Source organism: Oncorhynchus mykiss, chromosome 29 (genome assembly GCF_057628025.1).
Source record: "Oncorhynchus mykiss isolate SJ-2025 chromosome 29, ASM5762802v1, whole genome shotgun sequence".
In the NCBI taxonomy this organism is placed as follows: domain Eukaryota; kingdom Metazoa; phylum Chordata; class Actinopteri; order Salmoniformes; family Salmonidae; genus Oncorhynchus; species Oncorhynchus mykiss.
In genome coordinates this window covers 33,291,106-33,302,670 of record NC_143050.1, presented here as the reverse complement: position 1 = coordinate 33,302,670, position 11,565 = coordinate 33,291,106, and the positions used below count along the sequence as shown (strand labels likewise).

Below are 11,565 nucleotides of genomic sequence, written 5' to 3'. Positions count from 1 at the left end.
TCTATTGCACGCCACATACTTTTTCTTTATTTCATACTTAAAGATTCCAAACAGATATTGCAGGCAAGTATGGGTGAGGCCTAAAACCTCTAAACTAGAGTATGGCTATGCGCAACACTGTTCAATCTACACACACATTGTACAAAACAACACTTGCAATGGCACGTCCCCATGTAATTAAAAAAAAAAAAAAGTGTTAAAAGCAAGTATGCTGAACACCAAGTTAGCTGTCTGCAGATTGTTATCAATTCTAGAGATGAAGAGCAGAGTTTCACAGAGATATGATCTTTAGAGCTGTCAGTGAGAAGTAGGTCAGTGTTCCAAGACAGGCTCGGTGACATGCAGATAGTATGCTAATTTTCACAGTGATAATAAGCATTCAAACAAAAAGCTGAAGATTACAATAAGACACAAATTCAGTGAACCACACTTACGATTAAGGCTGGATTTGGAAATCAGTAACTATACCACCTACACTATACCGCCTTCTCACCTTCATAGGTTTGTGCTTGTACTCCATCCTCTCTTAATATCTGCTGCTCTTCATCCTGGAGGTGCACCTCTGCCTCCTCTCCATGCTGCCATACCTTGCTTTATTTTTGTATTTCTTACTTCTGTAAACAGACAACACAACCATTAATAACCACCAGATTTATGTAGTCCTAGAAGAAATAATTTTCTGTACAAATTTCCCAGAGACCACCACAATGCATGGTTGAAGTTCCACACGTGTACCTCAAGTTATGATTTACACTCTATGAGCTTGCTTGTGGTGGTGTTAGGTGTTGTTGAGTGTTATGTTTGGATGGTCCTGTTGTTCTACATGGTTTTACTGTACCTCTTTAGTGAGGGAGATCTGGCTTACCTTCTGGGACTCCTAGAGCGATCCCTGCTTTTCCTTCCGTGTTCCCTGAAAATAATTCACACCAACAGATCATATAAATAACTGGGAGATTTTGTCAATATTTAGAGCTCTCAGACAAGCCTACTGATTTTGTCCAAGTGTGTACATAATTTCAGACCCCGTTTTATATAGTGTTTTAGCTGAACAATTTAGCTGGCCTATTTTTATTCCATCAGTCTTGCCACACCCCATTTAAGATCTGTGTATAACTATAAATCAATTAGCAAGGAATCAGCTATATAGGGTTGGGCGATATTACGGTAGCATCGTCTATCGACGATGATTGGCAGCTATCATCAATGGTGACGACATTGTGATGTGACAGACGATGGTTTAGCCTATTTTAACTTGACTGGTGGCACTCAGTAAAGAACGGAGTCTCGCAGCACACAAGTCACATTCCGAGTAATTTGGCTATTTCTATTTTTCCTATTTTAGCATGTAAATCTTGGTAGGGCAAACTCACCCCCAAATGTTTGGGGATGCATGCCAGCAAAGCCGCTACCCAACACTAAGCAATACATTAATTGCACTATAACGGTGACAGGTGGTGCTCACAAACTGTTAAGGCCTACATAAAGCTGTCCCAACAGCAGAGTCCCAACAGCAGTCCCAGAACCTTACCACTGCTACACCTGGCTATCAGCGGAGCCTTGTCTGGCAGCGAAACAGTTATTTCAGCCTCATTTACTGCCTTTAAAAAAACACAGCTGATATGGCTGACTTGCATAAACAAATGTGGTTTCAACTGACAATTGAGATGTACAAACTATGGCATAAGGGGACATCGAGCGGAAAAGAGACAATCCATAATTTCGATTAAGACAATGAGTGAGCTAGGACGGACGTAGTCAAAATAACTATTTGTTCAGCACTTTTTAAATGTACAGCGACATAACATGGGCTATTCTTACAGTATTCTCCCTGTACACCAAGTCAGAACAGTAGGATAAATAAAGGGGGCATATAAGCTGACAATTAAAGCGCTTACAAAATTCGATGACTACACTTCTCTAAAACAGGCTATAAGCTAAATGTGCACTACCAAGTCAGAACAGTAGACGAAATAGAGGTTTAACTTTATTTTACTATTTTCTACATTGTAGAATAATAGTGAAGACTATGAAATAACACATATGGGATCATGTGGTAATCAAAATATATTTGAAATTCTTAAAAATAGCCACCCTTTGCCTTGATGACAGCAGTAAGTTCACATCTCCTTCCATCCAAAATGCAAATTATACCTTGACATTCAGCGGGTGTCTATTTTTTTTGTACGGGATCTCCTATATGGGCATTTTTTTATTTTTTTTATCGTAGACATGTAATTTCACTGTAAATGGTATTACTTTTTAATGTGTTATAACCGCAACCAGTCATACTTTCATCTGATTGTCAAACTTCATAAAGTATATGTTCATATATAAAAAAAAATAATCCACCATCCGAACTACGCATTGTGCACCCGCCATTTGAATTGTTTATTTTACCTTCAATTAATGAAGCAAGTCATTTAAGAACAAATTCTTATTTACAATGAGGGCCGAACCCAAACGATGCTGGGCCAATTGTGCGCCGCCCTATGGGACTCCCAATAACGGCTGGATGTGATACAGCCTGGATTCGAACCAGGGACTGCAGTGACTCCTCTTGCACTGAGATGCAGTGCCTAAGACCGCTGCACCACTCGGGAGCCCAATGGAAAGGGACACCTACTACAAACACCATAAGTATAATGACATTCAGCCTACAAAGTGGCTTGTATTCATGGAGGATGCCAAGAGAAGCCAGGCTCCGTGTTTTATAATTTGCCATCAAATTTGCAAGAGGCTGAATCTATTTCACCAGAGAAAGCATCCAAGTGAGACAAACAGCGCCCCTCTGCTTTAGTATCTGTAGCCCATGTCTCTGATGTTTGGCCAAAAATAATATGATGGCATCAGATACATACACATTCTAAAACAGAGGGGCGCAGTTTCGCTCGGATTCTTTCTCCGGTGAGATTGAGGAGTGGTCAAAATTAGGGGGGCGGGGGTCAATTCAGATTTCAGGGAGGGTTACGTTCTGTGGGTGTCACAGAGTAGGCTGATTGATACCTATGGGTCTTGAGTCCATGAAATGGGGTAAGGCATTGCAATAAGAACGTTCAATACATACAATAGGCTGACCAGATGGAGCTGATTTCCCACAGTTAAAAGTCCAGCAATCAGAGCTAAGACGCTAATGTTTGTGGAAACTCTTCACAGTTGTGTTCAGTGGGTGTTACGGAGTAGGCTGACACCCCATTTCATGGACCCAAGATGCATATGTAATGCTGTACTTTGCATAAGTATGTCCCCAATGCAATGATGAAGTCTAATACAGCCACAGAGCAATTTCAACTGATTTATTTTACTTTGGTGTCAAATTAACTACTTGTCTTCTGTTCAATTTATTTAAAACAGAATTCCAACCTTTTTCAGCATTATCTAGTCCAAATATATTCTTAATCCTAATACATGGCTGTATTGTTTTAAGAAGCATTTCTTACAACTATCTTCAACATATTACTGTCAGTCTCTGGCATGAGGAATTCAAGCCTTTGGGAAAGAAAGGAGAGAACGTCATTCAATGAAAAAAACTATTGTAAAGAGCATTAGTTTATTTCTTATTTTCCACAGGTTAACTCAGAAACAGTATTGTTATATACAAAATCTGGAATGTTGAATGAATGCATATCAATCATCTTACTGTAGCCGTTTCCAGAGAAACCTTTGAAATAGCTATACATTAAACGGGTTGTGTCTGCATTGCAATTTATTGCTGGTTTTACAAACTCTGAGTGACTAATGCCATGATTAATTGATTTCTTAACTTTTTAAAAAAGTATTTACATTTTGATTAGTAATGTCTAAAAAGTCACAGGAGACTGAGCTAAATAAATAAAAACAAGGTGGGAGAATGAAGAGAAGACCAGTTTATCTTGGATATGGCAGATAGGTGACCCCCTAGGTTTTAGTCCCAGATTGTACAAGGTCTAAATATGACATTGACCCAAGAAATCTCATTAGATTGTTCCTATTCCCAGAAAGAAAGTAACACAGTGCCCACAACAAAATAGCACAAAAGCATAATTACAATGTTCTAATTTAAAACATGATGTACAGTAATCTTGCAAGGGGGAAATGCAGGAGAGAAACCTTAACAAGTCAATATGTTACCTCTCTAGGCTAACATTGACCAATGACAAATATCTGCAGTTATGAGCGTGCCACTGGGTCTGCAGTTGCTAAATAAAAATGGTACAGTGTCATTTGGGGGCAATGTTCAGTTGAAATTCAAAATGGAAAAAAGGGGAGCAAACATTGACAATGTTTTCTATTCAAGTCACAAGTTGACAGTAACATGAGTATAATCTTTAGCTGTACGCATAAAGTAACATTGAATTACATGCATACCTTTTGGAATTTGCGAAGGATTTGGATAACGACATTGCCATTAAATGTGTGGGAAAAAAACTAAACAATGATCAATCTCTGATAAGCACTTTATATACGCTCTGTCACAATTCAGTGTTTGCATTACAATCGATTGACAAAAAAGGTTCAGTGGGGTAATAAGATGGGTGAATTCATGCAAACAACACATACATCTATAGACTGTTGATTACACCAAGTGGACATAGCGTAAAAGGTTTTAAATGCATTTTTATAACTTGACACTATTCAATTAGAAACATTACAAATGACTTTGCAGCTCGGATTGAGGTTCTTTTACACTGGGGTAAAATGTATTAATGTTTGCACAGATACACGTAACCAGTTGGTTTGAACAGTTTTCCGAGCAGTCAAGTTTGGGAAGGCCTGCAACTCATATGTAAGCCTAGGGCTGAGTGACGCAAGAGCATTCACTATTGTACAATGCAGACTTTTACATTCTACTTTCTTTGCTAAAAATGTAACTCCCCATGTTGTTTTTTCATTAGAAAAGATTCTTTACAATATAAAATCCTGTTTAACAATCAGCGATCACTAAAAGGGTTTCTTCTTGCGTTTTTTTCCTTTTATAGGTCTAAAAAAAATGCAATTGGATGTCTTTCTGAATGAAAATAAAGCCGCTGACTATTGCTATTAAACCATTGTGTCGAGTCACACGGGGTGTACTCAAGAAGAGAGCGTTTAGTTTGTTGTGAAGAGAAATATGTGAATATTGCTTGGGTCTCAGGGTAGTCACTCCCTCCACCCCCTTGTTCAAACAGTTCAAGGTCTATGGCACTTAACAGCTCAGTCCCCCCCAGCGTAGAGCAAAGAGTCCATGCATGAAACACTATCCCAACACAAAAAGAGAGTGAAAAGCCTAGATTGATGTCTAAAAAATATGATTTTTATACACAAAAAGGCAAACTATGGTTGTTTTCCCACACTTAAACACAAATATGTTAGACAGACATGAACCCCTTTTTAATCTCAAACCGTTTTGTGAGTGTTTTCTAGTTACAAGTGGCTGAGTTGAGGGAGAAGCCCTTTCAAATCTTACCAACATGAGTGGAAGGGGCCCAGAGACCAGGCCTAAACCTGCTCGGAGTCTTGAGTGGAAGGGGCACAGAGACCAGGCCTAAACCTGCTCGGAGTCTTGAGTGGAAGGGGCACAGAGACCAGGCCTAAACCTGCTCGGAGTCTTGAGTGGAAGGGGCCCAGAGACCAGGCCTAAACCTGCTCGGAGTCTTGAGTGGAAGGGGCCCAGAGACCAGGCCTAAACCTGCTCGGAGTCTTGAGTGGAAGGGGCGGCGTCTGACAGGCTGCATTTCAAAATCACACCCTATATCCTTTGTATATAGTGCACCACTAGTATGTAGCGCACTTTGGGGAATAGGGCGTTACTCTCATCAGCACCTCCCCAACACCTGACCATGGTCTCAACACATGTTTTGGTGACCTGACATTACCACTCTGCCTCCTGACCCACTATCTCACATCCTGGCTAGGCTAATTAAGGCCAAGCAAAGACATTCCTCTATTGTTACTCCCAGTCAGTTTCCCCACAAAATAAATATCATGATCTGTTCCATATCCCAGTCCCAATTCCATTTCACATACGAAGAGTGTTTTACAGCATCCAAGTAGTCAGCAACCGGAGTAGCTGATTCAGTGACGGAGTGAGTGTCCTTGTCTGTCAGGAGTTCAGTGACGGCACAGGCAGGTCTTTTCAGGCGAGGGACATTCCAAGCCAGTGGTTCCACGGAGGCTGCTAAAACTGTTCCTAGACTGCGGACAGTATATAATAAATGTATGCAGTGTGTGGCTCACAGGCTTTATGGAGGCAGAAGCAAATTCATTGTCCTTCTCAACTATCCACCATGTGCAGGACCTGGTCGAAAACTGTCACAATTGCAAGTAGGCGGGGGATTCTTAAACATCGTTCTGAAAGCGCAACCCAGCACTACATTCATCTCCACAAGAAAGCACATAACATTGTCCCCCAGATCAAATGTCGCCTAAGTCTCAGCATCTATTAAATAAAATAAAAAATACATGATTTAAAAAGGAGGGCAGAGAGAGACAGACGGACCCTGCCCTCTAGTGGTCAACTACAGTTAATGCTCAACTACAGCAACTACAACTCCGGAATGATGTAGGAATATTATTTTCTTCAAAAAAACAAAAGTCTAACGATACAGAAAGCACTTTTTGTTGTTGTTGATCTCTGTGTCGTTGGAGCACACGCCGTCTCTGCAGCGCCCTCTGTGTAAAAAATAACCGGCTATCCCACAGTGACTTCTTCTTTAAGACGACTAAGTCGACAACGCATGCTTCCAGATGTTTGCTCCCCCTCCCCAGGTCCCTCTCCTCCCTCACTAAGTCCACTTGATGCAGTGGTTCGGCCCCTGTTATCCCAAAAGCTCTAGAAGGTTCTCTTCCCCATAAAGCAGTTCAGCTCTTTTATTTATAGACCAGGCTCCTCTGTATATAAAAACAAGAGGGATTGGAGGTCGTCGCTCCACAGTCCCGTCTGTCTCTCTCTACGCCGCCAACTCTCGGACGATGATCATATCCACAGTGGTGGGAAATGTCTTCAGCAGGGCCACGGCATTCCCATGGTCAACGTTCACAAAGCTATATCCGTTTGCCTGGGGGGAACAAGGAGAGATATAGCTCAACACCGAGATGGCAACTTTGGCTCTGATGTGTATGGTATTTTGTACTAGGTAAACGTGTTCAGCAAATAATCGCTACAGTAAAGATTTATAGTGATGGGGAAATAGAGGGAATGGTATTATTGGGTTCACCTGGAGTATCTTGTCTCCAGGCTGGAGTATCTTGGAGGCAGGTCCCTCAGGCTGGACCCTTGTCACAAAGATGCCCTGAGAGAGAAGAGCGAGACGAATCACGCCCATCTGGTTAACACTAGTGACGTTTCCTCACCGATTGTTTGCAAAAATCCGTACAAATGCAGTAACAAGCTGAGTTGCTCTACGGTGAACTACTAACATAATGCAATGCTTAACTTAGAGGCCTCAATTGTGTAAGTATTTAGAGTACATGTCACATGCAGTAGGCTGGAAAAATAGACAACACCATATTGCTATGGGAAAAAGAGGGCTGATGAGTGAACATACATTATCGTCCGGACGAAAAGGGTTTCCACGTCCTCCTACTCCTCCTGATATACTGAACCCGAGCTCTGGGTTCTTCTCCACTTTGACCCGGAACTGAAAAACAGACACCAGCAGACATTACCTTCACAGGGGACGTTACTTTGAATATGAGTCGCATACAGTACATTCGGAAAGACCCCTTCCCCCTTTCAACTTTGTTACGTTACAGCCTTATTCTAAAATGGATTAAATAAAAAAAATGTTCCTCAATCTACACACAATACCCCATAATGACAAAGTTCTTGACATTTTTGCAAATGTGCTAAAAATTAAAAACAGAAATACCTTATTTACATAACTAATTAGACCCTTTGCTATGACACTTGAAATCAAGCTAAGGTGCATCCTGTTTCCATTGATCATCCTTTAGATTTTTCTGCAACTTTATTGGAGTCCACCTGTGGTAATTCCTTTGAATGGACATGATTTGGAAAGGGACACACCTGTTTATATAACGTCCTACAGTTGACGGGGCATGTTAGAGCAAAAACCAAGCCATGAGGTTGAAGGAATTATACGTAGAGCTCAGAAACAGGACTGTGTCTATGCACAGATCTGTGGAAAGGTACCAAAACATTTCTGCAGTATTGAAGGTCCCCAAGAACACAGTGGCCTCCATCATTCTTAAATGGAAGAAGTTTGAAACCACAAAGACTCTTCTTAGAGCTGGCCGCCCGGCCAAACTGAGCAATTCGGGGGAGAAGGGCCTTGGTCAGGGAGGTGACCAAGAACCCAATGGTCACTCTGACAGAGCTCCAGTGGTCCTCTGTGGAGATGGGAGTATCTTCCAGAAGGACAACCATCTCTGCCGCACTCCACCAATTAGGCCTTTATGGTAGAGTGGCCAGACGGAAGCCACTCCTCAGTAAAATGCACATGACAGCCTGCTTGGAGTTTGCCAAAAGGCACCTAAAGACTCTCAGACCATGAGAAACAAAATTCTCCATCCTTGATGTTTCCGAAATAAGTCTATATAACACACTGCCGTTGATAGAACAGAGAGATCCTTCATGAAAACCTGCTCCAGGGCACTCAAGACCTGACTGGGGTGAAGGTTCACCTTCCAACAGGACAATGACCCTAAGCATACAGCCAAGACAATGCAGGAGTGGCTTTGGGACAAGTCTCAATGTCCTTGAGTGGCCCAGCTAGAACCCGATCGAACATCCCCGGAGAGACCTGAAAATAGCTGTGCACTGACGCTCCCCATCCAACCTGACAGAGCTTGAGAGGATCTGCAGAGAAGATTGGGAGAAACTCCCCAAATACAGGTGTGCCAAGCTTGTAGCGTACCACCCAAGAAGACTCATGGCTGAAATCGATGCAAAAGGTGCTTCAACAAAGTATTGAGTAAAGGGTCTGAATACTTACGTAAATGTGTTTATATATTATATATATATATATATAAACAAATAAAAATAAATGAGCAAAAAAATCTATAAACCTGTTTTTGCATTGTCATTATGGGGTATTGTGTGTAGATTGAGGAGGAAAAATAAATTTTAGAATAAGGCTGTAACTTAACAAAATGTTGGGTCTGAATACTTTCAGTCTAGCCAGTTAATTTATGTAACAAACAAACCCCCATTAACAATTACTAAGTGTAATGCTATGCATGCTTTAACACAGTGGTCAACAACCCTATTCCTAGATGGTGTAGTTCAAGCCCAGCACTAAAACACACATTGGTGTTTGACCTAATCATCTTAGTTAATCAAGGTTTTGATGATGAATGAGGTTTGTAGCTGCGGGCTAAACACCCTATAGCTCTCCAGGAGTAGGGATAAGGAGCTTCGTTGAACTGTAACTCTTCATCCATCCACCCCCCCCACCCTACCTCCTGCTGCAGTGTGTCGTGGTCGGCCCGTGGTGGAGGGGGCCCCAGGGGCTGCTGGCCATGGGAGACCTTGAGCATCAGGTAGTCGATGAGCTGCTCTCTGGAGGGGTGGCGGGCCATGGGCGTCTGGCACGACGTCATCTGGCCACGCACCGGACCGCCCAGCTGACCGTTCAACGAAGGCACCTGGCAAAAACACACAGACACACACAGAGACAGACAGGTGTTGTTAGAGTTGACGTTCCAACAAAATGTATTAAAAAAAAGAGAGAAGAAGAAGACGTATCTAAAACGCTCACCAGACAATACACTTTAATGTTCAGCAGGGTTTGGGAATACACAGTACTCAAATTCATACTTTCACAGCACTTAGAACAAGATAACAATATACTAGGCTATAATCCAGCAAGAGAGAAAAAATAAGGGTAAGCTAAACTGCAGGCCCGGCATACAGATGAACATGTGACAGAACAAGAGTGCAAATTTCAGTAGAAGCTGCTGATTTACCAGCAGCAAGGTGCTCCGTCTAAAGCAGCAGGCCAGGGGGATTGGATCCACTGACTCATTGCCACTGCCCCCAAAGCAACAAAATCATGGAAATAATTGACCTCTGACTAGTGTGGAGGATGAATTTCAGAGATGAATCAATGAGGTTTTATTAGATGGTGGTGTGATTTTTGGCAGGTTCCACTGATGTAGCTGGGCCGGCAAGGGTTAGGCTTTCTTCACTGTGACTTAGGGCAAATCTGAAATGACATCCTATTCACTATATACCATGTAATAGGATAGGCTAGACTAGGGCTCTTGTCTATAGAGGTACACTATATGTGCAATAGGTTCTTTACGGAGCGACTGAGGAGTCATTATCAATGCCGGGTCTGAAGGACCACGACAGAGTCCACTTCACCTTCGTAAACGTCGAGGTAGAATGTGAAAAAGTCGATATATAACCCCAGTTCAAAAACATTTGTCCTTAGTATTCCTATTCCACAGTGAGATCCATTTTCTCTCCGTATGTCTAAGAACATTGAGTAAATTGAACTCAAGCAAAAAAATACATTGCGTTAGTGCGTTCGAAGGAGACATTTATATGAAAGGCCTCATCAAACGTCTGATAAGGACTTGCAGTCCGTATAATAAAATGGCTCTCTATGAGTCACGCTGTGGTTCTCCGTACGACATCTCTTGGAACAGACCATTTCAAATTCTCCCAGACAGCCGACTGACCTCATTCTGCGGCTCTGTCTGAGCCGGTTACTGGAAAGAGACAGTTGCGGTACCACCGGAGAACCTGCAGGTGGCAGGAGGAACTCCCCAAAATGTCTACATTTCTCTCAAATTCAATTCTCTCAGTGTAAATGGAATTTTATGTCAGTGTAAATGGAATTCTCTCTCAGTGTAAATGGAATCGCAAAAAAATGGGCCTGTTCTAATTATTTCACAGGTCATGGAAAGGGAGAGATTTCTGGGTATCAAATATTTCAAATGAGCCTCTTCACATTCAGTCCTCAACTGAGAAGTTCATATGGAAACACTATATCCTGTACATACGGTAGAACTCCACTAATAGTCTCGCATATTACTCTATTAAATCGCAATTCCTCGACTAGTCCACGGACACCGTACCATACAGTATCTAGCCTAGCGATGAAGGTCAAGAGCCCACTGGGGCCCGGACTGAGGAGCTTTACTACGCTGAGCTTCCCCCACCGTACTCCACCCAGCATAGCTATTAATAATAACAGTATAACAGACGCGGCGCTCCTCCAAACCTCACTGCGAGGCACCGGGGACCCTGGTGGAGGCAAGAGGGGCCACCGTGAGAATAGATAGGCCTGAACAATAATCTCTTTCAAGGCAGATCTTGTTAATTAGAACTCATTAAATCACTGGTGGGGAGGAGGATGGTGCTTCTAGGTACAGCTACTGGGTCAATATCTTAGATCTCAGCTAGCTCTACTCAGGGTATTGGGCTGGGGCAGGGCAACGTTCTACTTATAGCGGTAGAGAACAAAGCCATGGGTCAGGGAATGCATGTGCTGAGATGGGACAGACAGGCACTTCCAGTTATGGTGGGGTTGTATGATTGATTTGTAGAATTATTGCCCTCGTTTTGTTAAACTACTCCAAACTGTATGGGCCTATGACTATTCCATGGGCTTTATGGTCTGCATTTCTAAATTATAG

At 42.3% G+C, this 11,565-nt stretch overlaps 1 protein-coding gene across 4 annotated transcripts in view; it reads right to left on the bottom strand.

Annotated features, from left to right (window-relative positions):
- Positions 1–3,528: 3,528 nt before the first annotated feature.
- LOC110509697 (erbin) overlaps positions 3,529–11,565 on the bottom strand; it is a 128,745-nt gene continuing 120,708 nt past the window's right edge. For all 4 annotated transcript variants that reach the window (XM_036967586.2, XM_036967590.2, XM_036967589.2 and 1 more), the window contains 4 exons: positions 9,379–9,564; positions 7,503–7,595; positions 7,173–7,247; positions 3,529–7,013 (listed from right to left, as the gene is read on the bottom strand). In XM_036967586.2, the coding sequence (XP_036823481.1) occupies positions 6,906–7,013; positions 7,173–7,247; positions 7,503–7,595; positions 9,379–9,564 (462 nt within the window). In that variant the 3' untranslated portion in view covers positions 3,529–6,905. The remainder of the gene's footprint in view (positions 7,014–7,172; positions 7,248–7,502; positions 7,596–9,378; positions 9,565–11,565) is intronic.